Source organism: Anabrus simplex, chromosome 2 (genome assembly GCF_040414725.1).
Source record: "Anabrus simplex isolate iqAnaSimp1 chromosome 2, ASM4041472v1, whole genome shotgun sequence".
NCBI classification, from domain to species: Eukaryota; Metazoa; Arthropoda; class Insecta; order Orthoptera; family Tettigoniidae; genus Anabrus; species Anabrus simplex.
The window spans coordinates 342,218,334-342,243,362 of record NC_090266.1 but is presented as its reverse complement, the minus strand read 5'-3'; the positions used below and the strand labels follow the sequence as shown (position 1 = coordinate 342,243,362).

Below are 25,029 nucleotides of genomic sequence, written 5' to 3'. Positions count from 1 at the left end.
GCTTCTTGAAAATTCCGTAAAGTTGGGATACCCCAGTTTCGACAGAAAGTTCATCATCCAAACCGATGCTTCAGCAATAGGAATCGGAGCGGTACTATGTCAAGAGACACTGGAGAAGGAGCACAAGGTGACATATTTGGCCTTCATGAGCCGGAAGTTACGGGCTTATGAACTCAAATATACCACTACTGAACTGGAAATGCTGGCCATTGTGACCGCATTAGCCCACTGGAGAAAATATGTATATGGTTTCCCAATCATAATTAGAACAGATCTTATGCTCTTACATTCATTTTGAAGACAGACATGGCTAATGCATGTGTAAGTAGATGGGCACTTTATGTACAACAATTTGACTTGTCAGTTGAACACTGCCCAGGAAAGCTGAATGTCCTAGCAGATGCGTTAAGCCGGAATCCAAATTCAGAAGAAGTCACCATTAATTTAACCATGTTAAACCAGGATGATTAAGACATACTAGAAAGGTTGCGCACCGTTCAAGAGGAACAGATGGATTTCCCTGAAACTCGCCAGATGATACAGTATTTCCGTAAGGAATTGCAACTCGGAATCCCACAGCACACAGAAGTGGAAAAGAAGGCTTCTAGCTATCACTACTTCACCAATATCTTACACAAATTCATAGACGAAATTCAGAATAGTTGTGCCTCCCAGGTTGCAAATTGACTTGGTATGGGTAGCTCATCATTCCACGGGACACTTCGGGATTGATAAGGTTGTTGCAGTTCTACAGGAGACGTTAGTTTGGCCGAAGATGAGGACGATGGTACAAAAAATACTACTTACCTGTGACATCTGTCAAAGGGTGAAACCAAACCCTTATCTATTGAAACAACCTCCAAGACCATTAATCCCCACAGAACCCCGCAAACTATACTACATCGATTGGTTCGGTCCCTTGCCCGCTGCTACAAGAGGCCTGAGGTTCATATTGGTTTGCATGGATGTATTTAGTAAATTTGTTAACACTTTGTCCTGTTCAAAAGGCGAACACTCGTTCTGCACTCAATCAAATTAAGAATAAAATCATATCCACCATGGGGAAGCCTGAAAGTTTGTTGAGTAACCATGGAAGTCAATCTACGGCAGCCAGATTTAAGCGTGAACTTGAACGCTTGGGGATGAGGCATGTTTTATCCAGCATAAGGCACCCAGAGGCAAACCCGAGTGAGCGTGTCATGAGAGAGAGATCGAAATACTGTAGAATATATTGTCCTAGAGAACACTATAAATGGGTTAGTGCCGTACCCATTATAACGGAGTGCATAAATTCTACAAAGCACGAGTCCACAGGTAGGGTGCCATCTTGGATACACAATAATCAACCTCCAAACCGCCCATGGAAAATGTCATTCCGTGCCCTCATGATCCGCGACCCTCCAGAGAAATCTGTATAAGGAACGTAGCCGAACACTGAAGGCACAAGCGGAGAAATGACAACGAAGAACACTGCACAAGAGATTTCATCGGCCACTACAAGTTAATGAATTGGTCCTAATCAAGACACCCGCTGTATCGAATCCCACTGAGCGATACTATCATAAATTCACAGAATTGTATACTGGACCATATCATGTAATTCAGAGCTATAACAATAACTCATATAAGGTTCAAAGCTTGGGGACAGTTACAAAGGTTTTTAACTCCTCGAATCTTAAACCCTACTACAGCCCAGGTCAGTATCAGCTGGACAATGATCCAGAGGAAGAAGCTGCTGGCAACGAAGAAGACGATCTTATTATACCTGAATAAGACGTGCCTGGCGACGAAGAGGGACTTCCAGGCACAGAAGACTGCGAGCAAGGAGAAGATGAGATAAATGTGATCATTCCGAATGATAGCCAACCGAAGCTAGTTGAACAGCAAGGAGAGATAGACTGCCCAGGATGCGAGAGCAATCAGCGAAAATTTTTAGCCCTGTCGGATGTATATTACAAAGCTAGGAAAGAAAATGAAGCATTGTTATCCGTCATTGAAGAAAATCATATTCCAGGAGACTTAATACAAAAGAAGTCAATTAAAAAGGATAGCATTGTGGTCTCATAATTTGAGAAAATAAAATTTTTGACAAAATTTTATTTTGTAGTTCACGAAGGGCTATGAACCATTCTGTTCATGGTCAAAGAATGTTGATTTTATAATAATTATGGGAATTGTATGAGACCACAATGAAAGCGCCTTGGTTGGCATTTTATTGTGTAAGAGTATCTGTGATTGCGCGCTTTTCGTGAGAACGTAGCGTCAGAAGCGAGCTGAAGTTTCTAGATGCTAATAAAAATTTATTACTCCCGCGAACCTCTTCGCATGCAGCTTGGGACGCACGCAGCTCCGTGAGATATCGCGGGAATTTTACATTGGAGGGAAAGGAATTTTATTCAATATCTTTCAGAGGATTGGATACAAGAACCGCAATCAGGATATTTCTCTGAAAATTTTGATAAGCGGCATGGCTCTAGTTGTAATCACAATAAAAGTATGAGTACTTAATATGCATATCGCGGGAGAAATTTTGCACACCGCGCACGCACGTATGAAGCCCACACACGTAGAGCTTGGTAGCGTGGGTGCGAGACTGCTAATATATATGACTGCCGAGTGCGCGAGAATCATTTCTCTGTGCATCGCCGTTACGTAGGTGTCTTGTCACGCTGCTGCTCAGCGAACAGAAGACCACCTTCATCTACAAGCAATGCAGTCGAGTTCACCTTACACTTGGGAGGTTTTCTCCTACATCACGAGTGGACTGGACACTGCTCATCCATCACGGTGAAGTAGTAATTGGGACCGAAGCTGTCGAGTTTTCTTCACGGCATCGAGGTGCGAACCAGGACCATCGGTGACGTCCAATCATCACGGCATCGAGGAGGCGATCATCAAGTCAACTGAACGAGCTGCAGGGAACATCACAGCCGACCAGGATGTCACCGGTCATCGAACCACGAGTGGTGTCACCAGCTTCTAACATCAATATGAGGGCATAAAATCGCAATGTCCACAACGGGGACTGTTCAGTTATATCATCAGACACAGGTCAGATAATTCCATTGTTTAAGCATGCAGCAATACGATAATGGTTAGGTCAATTGTAGATAGATGTGGCCTTCTGTCAATATGTAAATAGGTTAGGATATGAATGCCTGTGTAAATAGAATTTATGCCCCAGGACTCAAGCTTGGTTAAATTGTTAATATTTGCACGTTGTTAGTCTTATTTGTTTCATTAGTGTCATTATTGCAGTTATTATATTCAAGGTAGGGAAATTGAGCTTGTGCATTTCATTTCACCGGGACCTATACGGTCTTATATGAGTGTAATCAAGTCAAGCAGTTTAGGTACTGACTAGTTGCATGTGCAGTATAGACTGTAACGTTAGTTTTCGAGTGAAGAAAGCCTAAGATCTTCTATATCTCTTAAATACACTCGGGTTGGCGTATCAAGCTGAGCAAGTCATATCTTAAGAAGCCTATAAGAATTGAGGAATAATGTTATTGTGCCCAGAGTATTGAAATGAGGCCGTAAAGAGAATAAGAAATAATAGTTAAGTAATAATTTGTGAATGTGAGTGCCAATAAGAAGGCCATGGTATCTATAGGAATTTGCCGCTGAGAGCACCAATGCTAAATGATGAACGGGCCTGTTGTATGTGAGTTTATCTGCGATAGAGTGTTGAATTTGTAATATAAGGAATAAAATGGCTTGTAGTAATTATATTATAATGAGGGCAATAGGTATGTCAGATTCATGGGCCGAGAAGAAGGGAAAGTCGTCCCCCTTGTCTCTGTTTACGTGCTGTCAGCTGAGGGAGATATTTATGACAGAAAGGAATGGCTGCTCAGTTTGTATGAAATACTGAGGTGTTGAGAGGTTAATATGGGTCGTTTCTGACGTCAGGACACGAAAGTCTGAATGTAGAAAATGTGTGTTTGTCTGTCAAGAATACAGGAGAGCAGTGACCTTTTTATATTATGGTCCGGAAGACGAAATTTTATACACGATTGTCGATGTCATGCAAAGAAGCACATAACTGTTTAGATGTATCTGCATGAAGTATAATATATGTTCTTCTCATTTATGTGTTATCGTTTGCTGTTGTACTTGGGAGAATCTCGCGATCGATTCCCAGACAATAGAGTGTATATTGGATGCTTGTTTAGAACTTGTAGGATAATTAGGAGCGCTGAGGCATAGATTCATGTTAGAAATCAATTAGGTTCTTTGTAGATATGAGTTGCCTACGAGCAGATTTATGTTTAAATTCATTTTATTTGACGTAACCATTATGGTGGTTGTTGCAGTGTCTGACGTTTACGTGATGCAAGACATCTCCACACCGCTCATATGTTAATCGAGATACCCGTTTTTGTCAAGAAACCAAATTAAATTTGTTTATGACTATCATGTCAGTTTTATAAATTTCTTTGATATTTGTTAGTTATCAGAATTTTTAGATTATTGTAATAAACCAATTTGTTAAAATCGGAAATGCAGCTCAACCGTGGTTTATTTTTGGCTAGTGTTAGTTAACACCTTGCACATTTTTTAAATTCCTCTTCATTTATTTTATTTTATTACGTTAACCCTTTTCTTGCCCGATACCCTGAAGAATGCTGTTACGCCGGAGCTGATGAAGAGGATAGTCATGCAAGGTAAGCTATGTGCCATCATGATTCACTTGGCGGTGAGTGTATTGTTCACTATAATGCACTTGGTCCGATCTCAGCATTGGCTTGGCGTTGACTAAGTCATTATAGGGCACAATAGATACTCGTTGTGGAACAGCGACCCAGCCTTGCAAACACTATCTCTCGTGCTCAGCCACCAAACCATGGAACTGCGATCCGTTGTATGCTGTCGTCGTTGATTCTGGAAGATCTTGGCGCGGGGTAATCCCTCGCTGATTATGTTACACAAGTGTCCACATTTAACTGTCCCCCGAGTATGGAATGGTTTCACGTAAACCACAGCACTTCGTAATCATGAAGTAATATTTAATCATTGATTCTGCTCTGACTTAGAACAAAAATGTTAGTTTAGAAAAATAAGATGCACTTGTGTGAAAAGATTGTGGTTATTATCCCTTACACAAAGAAAAAAGTAAAATAAAGTTTGAATCCCTTCACTTGCATGGTGTCTTCCCACGAAACTAAAAATTGACTGTTTCTTTGCACTAATAAATGTACAGTTTATTCTTAATCACATCAGAAAATATAGTGTCTGATTTAATAATTTCACTTCGAAATGATTCCTAATTATTCTAGAATGAAATTAAATGTCTGCAGCGACCGACCAAAAGCACTTGTAAGATGAAGTATCAGTTCGCACATCCCAGTTCCAAATGGAAATATCACTCGTAATTACTGCATTCTGCACGAATGCCTAAAGCGATTTAAGACTGCACTCATGTCATTGAATGTCTATTCTCAACGTACAATTCAACTTATTAGATTAAATTACCACCTAATCGATACTTTATTACATGCCTTTGTGAAACTTATAAAAACATTAACAATTATAGTACATATTTCGACCACTTAGTGGTCATCTTCAGCTGTGTCCAAAAAACCTTAGATGATAATATATGAATAGTAAGCACGTTAAAAACCTTGATTTGTTCCCCATGGGACCTTTAAAAGACTTTAATAACTATTACTATTTGATATTGAAAGAGGAAAGGAAGGAGGGGAGGGGGTGTTGGGGGGGCAGGGAGGTTAAGAGTTAGGTAAGAAAGGATAAATAGAGTATACTTAAAATTAAAATCTGTGTCTACATTATGTTAAAACATATTCTTCTATTAAACATTTTTGAAATGTCTTTTAAAAGTCTATTTTGAAGCTCTTCTACGTAGTACAGTCATTAAGTTCTGAGACTTGACAACTGGAGGATAGGCCCCCACACGACTCTGTATGTTGCACACGATGCCGTCAGAATAGTTGCTGTTGGCCGTTATTCACGTTTGCCAACGTTGGTATAGCTGCTGGAAGCACCGCTGAAAGGAAACACCATGTTTCCTCTCCAGTTATTATCCGGTTGAGAAACGTCAAATCATCATCAGCACTACTGATGATGTCACCACAAATCGTCATGCGATCATCACGTTGGTGTTGTGTCAGGATTCGTGGCACACTGTGCTGTGTAACACTAGACGTTGAAGTCGTCCGTCGGAATTTTGTGGCAAATACCATGGCTGACCCCCTATTGCTGCTGCAAGATAGTCTACCGATTGGGAGCGGTTAGCACGCACTAACGTTCAAACTTCTTGGATCTTGCATTCTGTTTGAACTGTTTGTGGCTGACCAGTACGTACATCATCTTCCAAACTGTCCCATCCCTGCACAAAACATCGGTGCCACCTAAACACAACACTGTGACTCAATGCGTCCTCACCGTAAACCTGCTGCATCATTTTGCAAACATTTCGGCAACGGTTTTGCCTAATTTCTGGCAGAACTTGATGTTTGCCTGTTGCTCAAACTGTGACATGTCAAGGTCCGACTGGCGCATTCAAATCACCGTCATAACAACGACTGTATGTCTGCTTCCAGTGCATGCACTCAACTGTCTCTTGCAGGGACGAGAGACTAACTGACATGGTACCATACCACAGCACCACCCATGCGCTATGGTGCACCACAGTGCCATCATGCGGTCAGTCTCAGAACTTAATGACTGTACTATGTATAGGATCACTGAGTGACTTGACCTTGTATACAATTAAAGTCGATCCGTATTACAGTTTTCAAGTGTTTAGTATTTGTATGGTGTGTTGAAAATCTTCCTTGAAGGCTTCACATAAACTGTACTAGAAGGCTGTGAGAAGCTGTTTGATTTACTGTTGTCTCAAGGTAACTTTATTGTTGTGTTAGGTGGAATAACGGTCTTCTAATTGGGCAGCTTGCCTCACGATCTCTAACCAGCAGAGGATACAAAAAATTGTTAAAGTATGTCAACAAACATACAGTGATTTCAAATTAATCTGTGTCACGGAAGGGATGAAAATTAAAAGCTTATGTAGTCTTAACTCTTTCTAGAATGGTGTCTCTATTCCCGCTACCTTGAGGATGTGTCTGTGTACTCAACCTGGTGTAATAGCGATATGTCACAGCCTGTTTATGCGCATGGTTCAGCGGAGAAAGGGGAGGCAAGGCTGTGTTGTCATTTATTGCGTCTTGTGAGGTGTCTTGTGCCCTTCTAGGACACAGATTTATTTGAAATCACTGTATATTGTGTAGGATAGTACACAAAGATCACACAACAATAAGGTAGTTAATATACTACTACACTTCAATGCTACTTAGTTGTACTGTATTTTTATCCTACAACAGCCTAACAGGATGAAAACTGCAGTTAATTACTGAATACCGAAAGTAATACACAAGAATTACAACACAAATCTAAACTGGAGTTAAGCCTATCCTAATTACAACCTACCATAATGTATCATTGGTATATGTTCTCACTGTTGTACTTAGTGTGTGATTGACAGGGTCATATGTAACTTTTACTTCAATAATAATCATCATTGCTATCGTCGTCGTCATCGCACGCATTTTCCAGCTTTTGGCCAGGTCTGCTTGGAATATAAGCCTCTCCATCTCCTTGTCTTCCCACCATTTCCCCCCTTCACACTCTTGTCCAGTCCTCTTCTCTGCACACACTCTTCCACTCCTTTTATCCACCTGTCTTTTGTTCTTCTTCTGTTGTTCTGATCGTGTGTCTAAATGCCTCCATCTTGTTCTGTAGTGGCTCTTTTATTTTTTACTATATCTCTATAACCTTCTCATTTCTCATATTATCCATTCTTGTCACTATCCTGCTTCTCAGAAATTTCATTTCACTTGCCCGTATCCTAGTCACGTACTTCAGTAAGTGGTTATTGTTTGTGAACCCAGATTACAGTTTGATCAATCGTTCATGCAATTGGTTTTACCTAGCAGCCAGAACACTTTGCACTTCAGTGAAAAATAAACTTTAATTTACACTAAACCCCATTTATAATTTTGTTGTATGCAGTGTTATTTTCAGCAACTCAAAATGATAGAAAAAATGAATTTGTGATACTTTCAGTTTATCACAATGATATTCCCAGAAGATTCTCCTATTTCTAGAAACTATGAGGACACTATGCATAAGCAACAAATCAATCATGCATGTGGTCTGGTAAAAAAACATTGTAATCTTCTCAGTGGTAATGCACCTGCACCTTTGTTTATACGAAAAATTATCTGATATGAAGGTATATAGTGATGATGTATCATACTGGATTTGTCCATTGCTTGTTTGTGACTTTTGCTATACTAATTGGTGTCTTTGTGGTAAGGAATGGAGTTGCCATCTTACGTACAAGATGTTGGTGTAAAAATCTTCTGGCAGACTTGTGGTGAACATACTGGTTAATTCCTTGCCTTTCTGTTGCTATAAAAGTCTTGTTATTAGTTGAACAACTCTCATATCTCATTCTAGAAACATCTGTACTGCTTATTCATACTCCTCAAAACAAGTAGATGTTGTTCCATTCTCTCTTTTTTATGTATATCCTTTCCTTCAGTTGTTACACCTAATGTGTGCTATTATGTTAAACTCCTTGTATTAGTCGCCAACAGTCGCCATTGGTTTATAGTACCTTCCTCCTGTTTGTTACTCTACTGTATATTGTATATTTGGCCTGTTGTTGCTCTTGGTCTCGTTACTGCTTTTGTAGTGTTTATATGGTATGGATAACTTTTGCATTTGAGAAAATAAAGTACATATACATTTATAGCAGATAGAAGCATAATAATGATTTCTTGACACTGTTATCTTAACTCTTCTGCTGGATTTTCTTTCATTTATCTTTTCATGTGGAATGAATTTTATTTAAACTTTTTCTTGTATGTATGAAAGCTGTCTGATTACTGTTCAGTTACCTGATTATTACCTAAAAGTACAATAGATTTATAACCTGAAACAGACTCATTCATGTTTTGAGTATTTCTGTCTCAGGAGATTGATTAGTTGTCTTTCATATTTTTCTTATGAGCTGACTGATTTCTCAAGTTTCAGTATATCTTATTATCCTGTTTCTCTCTTCCACACATTTTTATCCCCAATCTTTCTGAAATCCTCCTGGGTAAGGAGGAATTTCTACTTAGATGATTTCTGCTCTTTCATTATGTGTATATTGGATATATTTGAATATCTGTAGTTACCTTTGTCTACTTTTAAATACGAAGGTTGATTCAGAAATCATACTCCCTATGTCAGTTGTCTGATGGCAGCGGTGTGTAACGGAAGTTTCCACTGTCGATTAGTGTCCGTACGTCTTAGTCTGAGTGACTTCAATCTTATTCCCAAAGTGCAGTAGCCATTGTTGAGAAACGCTTTGCCAACAAAAGAGACATCATACCAGCATTTTGATGTGAGGTGCACATTGAGGAATCTCGTGCAGCAGTTGGTATTTTCAGTCTTCTTCATCCATTGCAGTGAACCATGGACAACCTAGGAGACTTCTATGAAGAATGTTAAACAGCTTGTTCGATACATACACATGATTGTATACAGGTTGTACAACAACAATTTTAAAAATGAGATAAAACAATGATAACAAAATGCAATTTTTGTCCTTTTACCTTACCATATATTCCTGCATCCCTACCCCATGTGGTGTCATGCCTAAAAAGTCCTTGTTGCATACTTCAAATTATTTAGTACAGTACACATTTCCTTTGTAGAAGCTTCTTTGCGAGAGAATAGAATAGAATAGTTACCATGATTTCTGAATCAACCCTCATATTGACATGATATAGGCTTTTTGGGCTTATGCCGTGTCAAGAAAATAAGGTGAAATTCTTTACATTTCACAGACAACTTCGCTTTTCATCTTCAGAAGAAAATATCAACTGTTCACAAGGAGGACTTCTCCAAGAATGAAAGTTTGAATTTAGACGTTAATCATAGAAATTTAAGTGGTACATCTGAATATGCCATCTGTGTGTTAAAATCTCCACAAACAGCAACTTTGGCCTTAAACTTCAAATTTTTTCCATTACTAATTCAAAATTCTTAAGAAATACATAAGCATCGGCATTTGGAGATCTATACAAACTAACAGTTATCAAATTCTGATCAACCAATTTCACACAACTAAATTTTCCCTCTAATTCCACACAATATTGACTTAAATCAATTTTTACAAATTGAAAACACTCTCTAACTAAGATCCCAGCTCCCCCATTTTTCTTTTTACTCCTACAAAACATATCTGCAACAGTATATCCACGGAGCACAAAATATTCTACTTGATTTTCAGAAAGCCAACGCTCCGATACACAAATCACATCAACTTTCTCGGTTTGGCAAAAGTGTTCTAACAACTTATTTCTAACGCATTGGATATTCACTTGCAATAAATTGAGAGATTTACCCTTGCTATCCTTCTTTTGGATGCCATTTACCTCTCGGTAACTACTTTTTGTATCACTCATTCTTGGTGGAGATTTCTGACCTGATGTTTCATGTACTGGTATTTTATGAATAGGAGAATAACATACCTGAGTTTGGCTACTTTTTAAACTATCTCTGATTTGATTTGGTGACCGATCTGATTCGGTCACAGATGCTAGTTTTGGTGTACATGGCCTCTTAAAATTCATAACATTTTCTAGTTGACTTAGCCAGCTTGAAGAACAGTTGGCTCTTTCTACTAGTTTTCCTGGTGGGTATTATAACCTAAGGGAGTTGCATTTTTCGAAGTACATATTTTTATGATTAAAAAAATCATGAAGAATATTAGCAATCTTTCGTTTACCTGAATTGTTTAGATGGAGGCCATGTTTTGTATAACAGTCTCTCTCACAACTGCTTCATTCAATAACCTGAGTATTCCGAAAATGTTTACAAATTTTAACAATATCTGTATTGGCCTTGTCCACTTCAATGTTCACATACGATTCTCTACTCAAATCATGCCTGTGGAGCACGTTCACTACAAAGACGTTAGTGTGAGTCAGCTTTCCTAGTGTATTTTTAAGTTGTAGCTTTACATTCTTGGCGTCGTTGTTTGAGTCAGCTTTCCTAGTGTATTTTTAAGTTGTAGCTTTACATTCTTGGCGTCGTTGTGAGCTACATCGTTCGTCCCACCGATAAGCACTGCATCGCCGCTCCCGAAGTTCCTAGTTGCTTCTTCTACGTTTTCCGGGACATTGCTGATAGAAGATCCCGGATATATTTCTTTGGTTGTTGCTATATTCTCGTCGTTTATCACTGCCACAATTTCCCATCCTTGGCTATCGCCAAACACAGCTACCTTTGCTGATTTAGGCCTAGCTGGGTCTTGATTCTGAAATCTAGACCTAATTTTTAACCTCGGTACGGCAACGGCAGCAGTTTGTGATGATTTGGTTTCACGCGCGCGATCACTTTCTTCCAGAATAAAATTATTCAGGGCAGAAAACCTATTTCTGATGTTTATTTCCGGAAATTCACTTGTAGATTTCTTCTTAGCCATCCATGAACTACTTGACACCCTGTGCACCAGTTGAATCTGCTGCTGGTTCTGTGTATGCCAGGTATCAGGATCCTCTGGTCCCTCTCTTTGTTCATGGACAAAATTCCAGTTGCCCGTGGACGTCCAAGGAAAAGTTCTGCAGGTGAGAAACCCGTGATGCAGTTAACCCGTTGTCTGATAGCACCGAAAATAATCGATGAGGAATACAAAAGTACATTAGAAATTATAAACAGTCTACAAAAGGACAATGAGGCTCTTAAAGTAGAAAATCAAGAATTAAAAGAAAGACTGCGATCGCTAGAATACGGGACTGACCATTCTTCGAGTGATATACCGGTAACAGTAAGTGGTTATTGAATGTGTTATTTGTTTGACATTATCACATTTTCAAACAGTATTGTATGTTCTGTATTTTTAAAAGTTTTGTTGTGCATTAAAATACACAAAATCATATTATCCGTGTTTTCAGTTATCGGTGCGAATTTGTCCAGTGATCAGCCCGGATAATCAAGAGAGTGCTGTATATAAAATAGCCTGTCTGGTATTTCCTTTCAAATAGTTCATAAAAGCAAGTCATAACCCTTGTGTTAGAAGGACAGATTATATCACTATTTTTCTAAAATTGTGTTACATGACATTATTTTACTCGACAATTGTAGAACAGACTCTGGTTTCTGTTCTTTTTACATTTTAAAAAGTCTCTGTGATAGCATAAAAAAAGGTTGCAGGTGAAGATGAGCATATTAAAAGAATGTTACTGTATGTAGAAGAAGGTGAGTTTCCAGTGGTCTGTACAGAATCTTCAGAAGACAAAGAAGATATATATGATAGTGATAATTTCTCTCAAAATGAGGAGTCCAGTGAGGAAGGAACTGACTATCTTAAGCTTAAGTATTTTTTCTTGGAAAGGTCGACTCAACCAAGTGGTACAGCCATTGACTTCCAAGAAATATGAGAGCCAGGTGGCACAATGTAATTGCAGATCCGTTCAAACAGTTTAATTGCAACTGTTCAACATATTATTCTGTTGGAAAGTACATAATGCTAGACCCATTTAGAGGGGGAGGTATGCAAGCAGGCAGCATATGAAATCTAAACTGGCAAAGTATGGCTTTGAGTGTTCGCCCTTGCTGATGCAAGAATTTTCTATGCCATCAAAATTGAAGTTTTTGTTAGAAAACAACTCCAGGGCCATTTGAAGTTGACAATAGTCCACACAGGGTGGTTCTCTTGTTAATAACTCCAATATCAGGAGCAGAGTGCAACGTAATAGTTGACATTAGGTACAGTTCCATACCATTATGCAAAGAACACCTGCAACAGCGTCGGTTGACACTTGGGGAACCCTGCAGAAAAACAGAAGGGAAATTCCACCCCTGTTTATTCAGATCACATATTGTGAAGAGAAAGGTAGTCCTTTGGATATGAAGAGGACATTACTCTTGTTTTCCAAAGTTCCGAAGCAAATGAGAGTTGTACGTGTGCTTTCCACAGTGCATCATACAGATGCAACTGATGTGGAAACTAGCGAACAGGAAAAGCCAGAAATTCTCACATGCTACAACAAAACATGGGTAGTGTTGAGACACTCAATTAGATGCAAGCAACATACGCTGTCGGAAGAAAGACAAATACGTTGCAATAAGCTCTCTTTTTTTGCAATGAGGTATATTGGTGGCAGCAATACTTGCATAGTATTTCAGGCGAACACAAGGCAGAAATGAACAGGTGCATGTTCCTCAAGACTCTGTCAAAGGAATTGTGCATGGACTTTCTGATATGTAGAACTACAGTTGAAAGCCTTCCTCGGGAGCTGAAAGTGCAAGCCTGGTAAATTGCCGGCATTCCTGACAGACTAAAATCATCAGATGGGGCCGATGACCTTAGATGTTAGGCCCATTTAAACAACAAGCATTATCAAAATCATCAGACGGCCACAAGTGCACCTGGAAGATGCAGTTTCTCTTCTTGGCGGAAGAATAGCAAGACGAATGCTACGTGCGTGTTCCAATCTCGATGAATAGTGGATTGTATACTCTTTATACTTTTAAACTTAGTACTAAGAATGAATATGATTTTTACAGGAATATAGGATTCAACCATGGGAACCAGATTTATGGACAAAGGAATATATAAGCTATGTCGAGAAAGAGAGCATACGAGCACAAGCACACATGAGCACAAAACTCGAAGTGTGTTTAGTCATTTCTTTTGATTGTATTCATCTTCTATGACAATTTTTTAAATGTTTGGTAAAGTTTTTTTTGAAAAGGAAGTGTGTATTTCATGCCCGGTCTTTAAGATCGTGTGTGTCTAAATCTGTTGCAGCAACCTGCACAGCTAACTAAGGGGGGTAGCTTTTGTGTGTTACATCTCACTAACTACTTTTATAATGTTTGAGCCCCTTAAGATACCATCAGACTGAGCCAAGATCGAACTTGCCATTCTGGGGTCAGAAAGCCAGCCAGCACTCTTATCATCTGAGCTATTCAGCCTATCTCTTAGTAAGATATTGCACCACTGCACGTGTTGGTTATAATTCTGTTTGTTAATTGGTATCCCCGAAATTGAATAAATGTTTAACAGTGCAGTTATTTGTTATATTTATGTGGATATGTAATTTAAGAAAAATGTTATAAAAATTAAATTTTTTTTATGATGGTGTTGAAATATTTTCAAAATATATCAGACTAGCAATAACCCGTGACTTCATTCGCGTGCATTTTGTGATTTGTTAAAAAGTAATCGTTCCTCGGTACTGTACTAAGATGATATCTGAAAATCCCTAAAGTATAAAAGCTCACCGAAAAATTAAGTTTAATTTTCCCCAGAAATTCTTTGTAAACCACGTTTGTGGTGACTTACTGACTTTTGTGGCTAAGCTGACCATGCAACATTGAACTGTACATGTGAGAAACAATCTTCTCGCAAGTCCAGAAAAAAAATTCATGTTTCTTTATTTTTAAAGGAGATTCCAAATACCTATTTTCACGCCTGTAACATCTTCAGTTTTTGAGATATAAGTATCCTCATAAAAAGAATTAAACTTCTTCACTTCTTTCACCCCTCTCTCCTCTTAAGTGGCGGCCCCGTGGTGTAGGGATAGCTTGTCTGCCTCTCGCCCGGAGGCCCCGGGTTCAGTTCCCAGCCAGGTCAGGGATTTTTCTCTCGACCTGAGGGCTGGTTCGAGGTCCACTCAGCCTACATGATTAGAATTGAGGAGCTCTCTGATGGTGAGATGGCGGCCCCGGTCTCGAAAGCCCAGCATAACGAGTGAGAGGATGCGTCGTGCTGACCACACGGCCCCTCTTAATCTGCAGGCCTTTGGGCTGACCAGCAGTCACTGGGGAGGCCAAAGCCCTTTCAAGGGCGTTTAGTGCCGTGGGGTTTGGTTTGGTTTGGCTCCTCTTAAGTGGACTTTCTGAAAACAACAAATACATGTTGCTTTATTTTTGAAGGAGATTCCAAATACCAATTGCCACATCTCTAACATCTTTAATTTTTGTGATATAAGTACCCTCATACAAAGAATACAACTAATTTTTCAATTCATTCACCCCCTCCCCGTTAAATGGATTTTCTGGAAACAAAATAATACGTGTTTCTTTGAGTTGAAAGAAGATTTCAAATACAAATTTTCATGTCTGTAACATCTTCAGTTTCTGAGATATAAGTATCCTCATATAAAGAATTCAACTCCTTTTTCACCCTCCCTCCAATGTTGATTTTCCCCCAAAAATGCATTTTTCTTTATTTTTCAGGGAGATTCTGTAACATCTTTAGTTTTTTAGATATAAGTATCCTCGTACAAATAATTCAATTCATTTTTAATTTTTTTCACCCCACCCCCTTAACTGGTTTTTCCAAAAACAAAAAATGCATGATTTTTAATTTTCAAACGAGATTGAAAATACCAATTTTCTCATCTGTAACATGTTAAGTGTTTGAGATGTTCTGTAGATATGCTCATTTTAAAAAGTCACACCCTTTTTCAGTTCCCATAAAAGGATTTTCTGGAAACAAATCATTTATGTTTCTTTACTTTTACAGGAGATTCCAAATACCAATTTTCGTGCCTGTAATATGTTACGTTTTTGAGATATACTGTGCAGGGAGCTCACTAGCTGCAGTCGCTTAAGTGCGGCCAGTATCCAGTATTCGGGAGATAGTGGGTTCGAACTCCACTGTTGGTAGCCTTGAAGATGGTGTTCCATGGTTTCTCATTTTCACACCAGGCAAATGCTGGGGCTGTACCTTAATTAAGGCCACGGCCGCTTCCTTCCCACTCCTAGCCCTTTCCTGTCCCATCGTCGCAATAAGACCTATCTGTGTCGGTGCGACGTAAAGCAACTAGCAAAAAAAAAAGAAAAAAAAGAGAGAGAGAGATATACTGTGGATATTGTCTTTTTTTTTAAATTCACCCACTATTGTCACTCCTGTTCAACCCACATTAATTGGATTTTCCAAAAACAAAAAAAATATGTGTTTATTTCTAAAGGAGATTCCAAATTCTGATTTTCATATCTGTAACACCTTCAGTTTTTTAGATATAACTATCCTCATAAAAGGTATTCAACCCCTTTTTCAATTTTTTTCACCCTCTTAATGGGATTTTCCGAAAACAAAAAAGTATGTGTTTCTTTATTTTTAAAGGAGATTTCAAATACTAATTTTCACGTCTTTGCACTGTTCAGTTTTTGAGATATGGATATACTCATTTTCCATATTCACCCCACTTTTCACCCCCTTAATAATGGAATATACAAAAATCCTTGGCTAGTGAGCACATACACTGTAATATAAATGTATCCTCAAAGTTTAATTTCTTTATGTCCAGTAGTTTTGACTCGGCGATGATGAATTGGTCAGTCAGGACTTGTTATTTTATATCTTCAGATGATCGCCGGTTGACACATGAGATAAATCCGCGCTACCAGTTATCAAGTATTTAAAGTTCTAGAGGTTAAACTGCAAGGTTTATGAATTTTTAATTTTTATTGTGGAAATCTTTTTTACAAAGCCAGAGGCCTTAAATTCATAGAAAATGAAGTCATTGCATGCTATTGCAAATAACCCAGCAATACTGGTAGTTTCAAACATACCAGTACATGAGGATGATAACTCAGGATGTCCTAAATGATTGTACTTTATATTAATGGCATATAGTTTTCTATGGTTTTCCGTTTTCACACCAGGCAAATTCTGGTGCTTTACCTTGATGAAGGCCATGCCCACTTCCTTCCCACTCCTGCCCCTTCCCTATCCCATCGTCGCCATAAGACCTGTCTGTGTTGGTGTGACGTAAAACTTGTTAAAAGAACTCTGGAAGCCCATTGCAGGAACTATCCTTCTTTTTAAGGTCAATCACAATTGAATCAGTCATTTAAGAAAGGGCACATGTCCACAACCACAACTTTTCAGGAGGAGCAAAAAACTGATTTAAAAGCCAGTCTTGCTAGTTACGTTAAATGTATGTATTTTGTCTGTTAGTGTTATCGGTTGTGGATAAGTTACATTATAAAATATGGAAAAAAGATGAAGGACTTTACGGTAATTGGCAGATTAAAAAATGGATATATGCCCTTTCTGAAATAATGGCTGAATGAAAATCAGTTTTGGAGCAAAAACACTTTGTTTATTCAGATAATTTAGACACACTGTGTCGTTGTTCTACAATAATAAACATTTGAATGATGACAGTTAATCACAATCATCGTCAGTCACACGAACAGTTGGCTATGCAAGTATTTTGTTGAAAAAGTCTTTGTACTCCCCCGGAACGTACACTTCTAGACGCTTTAAGTCATTCATATTATTCTTGTCAATAGGGATTGGTTCGTCGTAGGCTAGTTCGTTAGGAAGCTGAACGTTGCTGTTTAGATGCAAACGGAAGGTGTGTTCAATAAGGCTATTGATGAACTGTTTTGTCTGTACGGTTCCCGGATCATTGCCAGAGTAAAGAAAGTGCTTGAATGATGCTGGCTGGGAACAAATTTTCAGTTTGGTAGGCACTCCTCTTCCTCGAGATTCATCTGACAAACCTCCCCTCTTATAAAATTTCGGCCACCATGCAGTAAAGTTAAGAATATCAGTCATCTCTACCAGAATGATGGTGAATTTGTCATGACGTTAAGGTACCCGTAAGATGATTTCACAATATTGTTTCACATCATAAATTCAATCAATTTCTTTAACAGCTCATTTAATGATAGCAAAATCTCTATCACAGGCATTGAATGAGTGCCCTCGCATAGGGAAATAATGGTGAATGGTTTCAAATCGCTTCATGTCAACAAGTGCTGCACATAATCGGATCACTGTATGATTTTTGTTCTGCCCTACAGCGCCATCAGAGAACAGTTCAAGTTATTTTACACTCTTTGGTACACTTGTTTGTATATAGTCTAACAGAAAAACTATGCAATTCATTGGCACCTTTACGAACTGTACCTTCGTGGTAAACATAAAGCATTGGCGAATCTGTTTGCATATTGTGAATGCCAAACGTGTTCACTCAAAGCTGTTGCATGTAGAATATGCCCTGCACTAGTATTTTTGGCAGGGGAAGGTTTTGACAATAATCAAAACACAGTCGTCGTATTTCAGGATTACTCTTGCATTCTAATGCAGTTTTCTTCAGGCAGAACAAGCAGATGTTCCTTCCGGTAAGCAAAGAAGTCATTCAAGAAAGGGCACTTATCCAGGGATATGTGCCCTTTCTTAAATGACTTCCAAACAACACCCAAATGAACCTTAAATATCAGCATGTTACTGGCTGGATAAAAGGAATGTTAATCTGGGGAGAAAAAAAAAGTTCACCATCATTCTGGTAGAGATGACTGATATTCTTAACTTTACTGCATGGTGGCCGAAATTTTATAAGAGGGGAGGTTTGTCAGATGAATCTCGAAGAAGAGGAGTGCCTCTTAAATGACTGATTCAATTATAGATTTGGTATTTTCCACCTAATCAATACTTAATTCAGTTATTAGTGTATGTATTTAAATTAAAAATACTTTATCAAATTACCAGGTTCAGTGTCATAAGAGATCATCTTGAAGAGCTGAAACCATACCAACCAGTTACTGTGACTGTTATACTATCAGTTTGGACATGAAGTTAATAACTCATTATTTTAAGGTCAAGTTGAAACTAACCGGTTCTTAAGCCTTTTTTTTTTTCAAAAGCAACTTTAGCCTTCGTAACGTATAGTTACCAAAGTTTCTGTAAACCAATTTACATGAAAATTTTTATTCACATGGAAACCTTAAAAATGTTAATGCTCTCTACCATTGGAAACAAACAAAGCTTTAATTGATGATGATTTAAATTCTGTTTTGAAGCAGACATTTCCTGCAGGAAAGGAAATAGTCACGTGAAAGATAGTAATTTAGAATGATAATCCTCGGTAATTTCTTGTAGAATTTCAACTCAAGTGAAAGAAGCATGGTGAGTGTTTTGTACATGTTGCAGACAGCTGTTATTAATCCTTATTTTGATGGATTTTAACAAACAGACTTGATATCAAGTAATACTTTTGGGAGACAGTTTTGTTTGGTTTGTTCATTTTATGTTTCTCACCAAATTTACTGCTAAATAGTCAGTGATAAACTATTAAGAGGAATATATGATTGTGATTGTTTCAGACCTGAATTCCAATCACCGCCTGCCTACCAAGCATCTCCAAAAGATGACGTGCATATTGTCACAAACTCGATGTCGGGTTTGAGACTCTCTTCTCAGAAGAAGTTACACATTGCATCGAAGGTAATTTCTTTGTTAATTCCTGATCAATCTTTAGTCAAGTTTTACTTTAAACTTTATTATAGGTCCTGAGTTTTGACTTACAATCGAGGAGTGTCTGTTCAAAAGGTGTTATTTCCACCATAATAAAGTTATGGGAAAATGCAAGAAAAGTATAATAAAAGGCACATGGAAAATACCCATGAGGGGGTATGGTACAACTTTTAAGGAATTACATATTTTCTTGGTCTAAATTGCTCATGGTATTTATAGTATTTAACTACTGCAATGCATTTGGATAAAATACTGAGTTTTGTTTGAAGTGGAAATAGCATGTTTTGAACAGACACTCCTCAATTGATCTTACATAAAGACCCTTGCCAAAATACATTTTATTTGAATTGGAGGCTATTGTAGAATGACACTGGTTGAGTGAATTATTTGTTAAATTTACGTCCAGCAGAACTGTGATGGAAGAGAAACTCTGTTTTAGTCACCATGTCGGGTAAAGAAGACTCCTGTCAAGTGAAAAGTAGGCTTAATTATTATTTTCCTCAGTGAGTATTCATATACTGTTTACTTGTTCACACAGAATCCACTTATTCTGTTAGGAGATAATTTCAAGAGAATTATATGTTAAGATTTCTAGTTCTAATTTGGTTAAAAGTTCATGTGCATTATCTCAGATTGAGTAGGGGTGTTGCAGTCACCTTGACAAAGAATACTGTAATGTATTTGAAACATTGGCTAACTGTACAGAATGTACAGAAAACAACAACACAGTTCAATCCGAAAGAAGAACTAAATAACATGAGGAATATTCCCATGAAAGATCACTTTGCTCAGGAATTTCTTATACTTCTCTACAAGTGGCTCTGAAGTTTGTTTACATATATTACTTCAGGCCAGGAACTTAAACTAGGTGATATTGTTGCTATTAATAGATTTTGTGAATGAAGTTTGACTCATTTGCTTGACTTTCCACAGATAATCCACTCACCGTATGGTAGAACTCACATATCGTAGCATTAATTTAATTTAATTACTAACCATGTGCTGATATGATTATAAAAAAGTGGAATGAAATTCAATAGTGACATCAAACCCACTATTGGAGGATGTGGCCAAGATATCTAGTGAAGCATGACTTACCATACAGTCAAGTGTCATTTTGAGTCTCTTGTTTGTATGGTGATAAGGATCATTCTCCAATGATTTTAACAATTCCTTGAGCTTGAATACTGCTATCCTTCCTGTTTTATTGTCTTGTGTGAGAATTGAAATATCTTGGTTTCAAACTAATTTCTGAAATTGCCCATGTACTGCAACTTTGTTCATTTTTATATTCAGATTTTTACAAATCTTCATTAGCATATCTTGTTGTGTTGAAACCTCATTCCCTGGAAAAGTACTCTGCTGATGTGTACTTTCGTACATCAGTGATTTTTTCTTTTACTGGAAATTAGAAGTGCCAATACTCACCATGGAGTTGTTGTCATAGGAAAACTCTAGACATATCCTCTTAATTTCACAAATAAAATATCATCTAATAAATTTATTACCCTAATGAACAATTTAAACTTTTTGCTTGCCATGTGAACTAAAACAGGAAATTTTAATTAAATCAAACCTGTACACAAGAATAACTGTCAGATCTTTGTAACATGTAATGCCATAACTTGAATTAAGTGAATTATCATTGGAGTAGTCTTCCGGCCCCAGGAAATGAATCTGAAAAGAAAAAAAAAAAAATGCAGGAATTATAAATGAATTATTTACAAACATTAAAGCTTGTGTAATTAAAATCACATGTCCTTGGTTTATTTCTATTTTATAAAAAAAAATCCATTTTTTGACGTACTGACGGTGGTGGAAGTTCCTTCACTTCACCCTTCCCATGCCCGTCTCCGTAGCGTAACGGTTAGTGTTATTAGCTGCCGTCCTCGGCGGCCCGGGTTCAATTCCCGGTACTGCCAGAAATTTAAGAATGGCAGGAGGGCTGGTATCTGGTTCAGATGGTACACGCAGCTCACCTCCATTGGGGGTGTGCCTGAAAAGAGCTGCACCACCTCGGGATGAGGACACGAGTTTACTTTTTACCCTTCTCATAATGGAAGGTGTTTTTTCTGAAAGTCTGACCTAATGGGAACAAATACATACCCTCATTAAACATTAAATATTAAACATCAAAAACACACGTAATTAAAATCACATGTGGTCCTACAATGGTTTACTTCCAATTCATAAAAGAATGGTTACCAATCCAATTTGTTGGCCTACTCAGTGTATCACTAAACCCATGAGTTTGTTGTGATGAAGACAGCATCTCGGCAGCACAACTTGAGGGCTGAGGTGTGTAAGAACATGTTGCTTGGGACATCAAACTTGCATGTCTTATTTGTTTCGTAACAAGAGAAAGTTCAACAACCGTATTTCCTCGTGTGTTAGACCCCCTCGCGTATTAGTTGCCCCTGGCTTTTTGAGACAAAGAAAATGAAAAAATATAGCTTGCATATAAGACTTCCAACATAATTAGAGATGAACAGTGATTCTGCTTTGAAGCGGGTACAGGTCGTACTGCAGCTCCAATGACATCACACAAATTTGTGAATAGTTTCATCTATCCTACCCGCGCAATGAAAACACTCATCAGAGTTATGCAGTGTGTCTGTGTTTCGTAGTTAAGAAATGTCCACCTACACAGCTCCAATGTCGTCGCACAAATAGGTGAACTGTTTTGTAAGTTCGACACGCATATTGCAAGTGCGTATTAGTCTTGCAATAAGTCTGTGTTTTATAGTTACGAATATCTGCCAGCGTAACAGTTAGCACAATTAGCTGCCGTTCTCGGGGGCCCGAGTTCGATTGCCGGTACTGCAGATTCAAGAATGGCAGGGAGGTTCATGTGCGATAAATTGGTACATGCAGCTCACCTCCATTGAGAGCGTGCCTAAAAAGAGCTGCACCACCTTGGGATGAGGACATGAGTTTACTTTAGTTAAGAAATATTCACGGTTGTTGCTATTAATATTGCAGGTGAGATTATTAACAAAATGATCATTTAACATCTTGTAACTGAGGCTGTTTTTGTTGTTGTTTGAGTCATCAGTCCATAGACTGGTTTGATGCAGCACTCCATGCCACCCTATCCTGTGCTAAACTTTTCATTTCTAGTAACTCCTGCATCCTACATCTGCTCTAATCTGTTTGTCATATTCATACCTTGGTCTACCCCTAACGTTCTTACCACCTGCGCTTCCCTCAAACACCAACTGCACAAGTCCTGAGTGTCTTAAGTTGTGTCCTATCATTCTATCTCTTCTTCTGGTCAAATTTAGCCAAATCAATCTACTCTCACCAATTCGATTCAGTATCTCCTCATTTGTGATTCTATCTATCCATCTTGCCTTCAGCATTCTTCTGTAACACCACATTTCAAAAGCTTCTATCCTCTTTCTTTCTGAGCTAGTTATCATCCATGTTTCAATTCCATACAATGCCACACTCCAGACAAAAGTATTCAAAAACATCTCTCTAATTCCCATATCAGTGTTCCAAGTGAGCTAATTTCTTCTCCTAAGGAAGGCCTTCCTTGCTTGTGCTAGTCTGCATTTTATGTCCTCCTTACTGTCCGGCTCCATGCCTAATTGGTTAGTGTGCTGGCGTTTGGTCACACGGGTTCCGGGTTCGATTCCTGACAGGGCCGGGAATTTTAACGATCATGGGTTAATTTCCCTGGCATGAGGGCTGGGTGCATGTGTTGTCTTCATCATCATTTCATCCTCATCACAATGTGCAGGTCGCCTACGGGAGTCAAATCAAAACCTGCACCTGGCGAGCCAAACCCGTCCTGGGATCTCCCGGCGCTAAAAAAGCCATACGCCATTTCATTTTTTTCTCCTTCTGCCATCGCTAGTTATTTTACTATCCAAGTAACAATACTCATCTACTTCCTTTAAGACTTCATTTCCTAATGTCATGTTTCCTGCTCACCTGACTTCATTCGACATCACTCCATTACTTTCATTTTGGACTTACCGTATTTATTTTCATCTTGTACTCCTTACCCAAGACTCTATCCATACCATTCAGCAATTTCTCCGGATCGTTTGCAATCTCAGATAAAATAACAATGTCATCAGCATATCTCAGGGTTTTGATTTCCTCTCCTTGGATTGTGATTCCCTTTCCAAATTCTTCTTTGATTTCCTTTACTGCCTTTTCTATATAAACATTGAAAAGTAGGGGGACAAACTGCAACCTTGGCTCACTCCTTTCTGGATTGTTGCTGCTTTTTCAAAGCCCTCGATTCTTATCACTGCCGACTGATTGTTGTACAGATTGTAGATAATTCTTTGTTTTCGGTATTTGATCCCGATCACCTTCAGAATCTCAAATAGCTTGGTCCAATCAACATTATCAAATGCCTTTTCACGATCTACAAATTCCTTTTATGTGGGCTTGTACTTCTTAATTCGATCCTCTAAGATAAGACGTAAAGTCAGGGTTGCTTCATGTGTTTCTACGTTTCTTCTGAAACCAAATTGATCTTTTCCCAACTCTGTTTCAACTTGTTTTTCCATTCTTCTGTAAATAATACGTGTTAAAATTTTGCAGGCCTGAGATACTAATCTAATGGTGCAATAGTTTTCACACTTGTCAGCACCGGCTTTCTTGGGAAAAGGTATAATAACATTTTGCTCAAAATCAAATGGCACCACTCCTGTCTCTTACATCTTACACACTAAATGGAATAACCTCACCATGCTGGTTTCTCCGAAGGCAGTCAGTAATTCAGAGGAAATGTCATCAATTCCAAGTGCATTGTTCCTATTTAGGTCCCTTAAAGCTCTGTCAAATTCTGACCTCGAAATTGGGTCCCCCCTTTCATCGGCATCAACAGACTCTTGTTGTTCCAGAACCATATCATCTACGTCTTTACCTTGATACAACTGTTGGATATGTTCCTGCCATCTTTCTGCCTTGTCTTCTTTCCCTAGAAGTGGTTTTTTTCCTTCTGAGCTCTTAATATTCATACACCTAGTTTTCCTTTCTCCAAAGATTTCCTTGATTTTCCTGTACGCAGCATCTACCTTTCCTAGGACCATACAACCTTCACCATCGCACTTCTCCTTCAACCATTCTTCCTTAGCTGTGCTGCACTTTCTATCCACTTAATTCTTTAATCGCCTGTATTCCTTTTTGCCCTCTTCATTTTTTGCATTCTTGTACTTTTGTCGTTCATCAGTCAGATCTTGTATCTCCTGAGTTATCCATTGATTCTTAGGTGATCTTTCCTTTCTTCGTATCATTTCTTTACCACCAGAATATTTCATTCTTCACAACTGTCTGTTCTTCCTCTATTGTGTTAACTTCAGCCTTTTGTCCTAGTGCAACATGTTCCTTGAAACAATCCCTGACACTATTTCCTTTCAACTTGTCTAGATCCCATCTTCTTGCATTCCTTCCTTTCTTAAATTGTTCAACTTCAGTTGCCATTTCATGACCAAAAATTTGTGGTCTGAGCCCACTTCTGCTCCTGGGATTGTTTTGCAATCCAACACCTGGTTTCTGTATCTCTGCCTAATATAATTAACTCAATTTGATACCTTCCAGTGTCTCCAGGTCTTGTCCACGTATACAGCCTTCTTTTGTGGAGTTTGAACCAAGTATTAGCAAGGACTAAATTATGATCGGTGCAGAATCCAACCAGCCGACTTCCTCTTTCATTCCTTTGTCTCAATCCAAATTCTCCTACAGTATTACCTTCTCCTCCGTGGCCT

General features: G+C 38.4%; 1 protein-coding gene across 1 annotated transcript in view; it reads left to right on the top strand.

Moving 5' to 3' along the window:
- The window catches only part of LOC136864128 (serine/threonine-protein kinase PLK1), a 390,167-nt gene that overhangs the window by 235,781 nt on the left and 129,357 nt on the right, over nucleotides 1–25,029 (top strand). Inside the window, exon 7 of the mRNA XM_067140737.2 lies at nucleotides 19,150–19,270. Coding sequence (XP_066996838.2) covers nucleotides 19,150–19,270 — 121 coding nt within the window. The remainder of the gene's footprint in view (nucleotides 1–19,149; nucleotides 19,271–25,029) is intronic.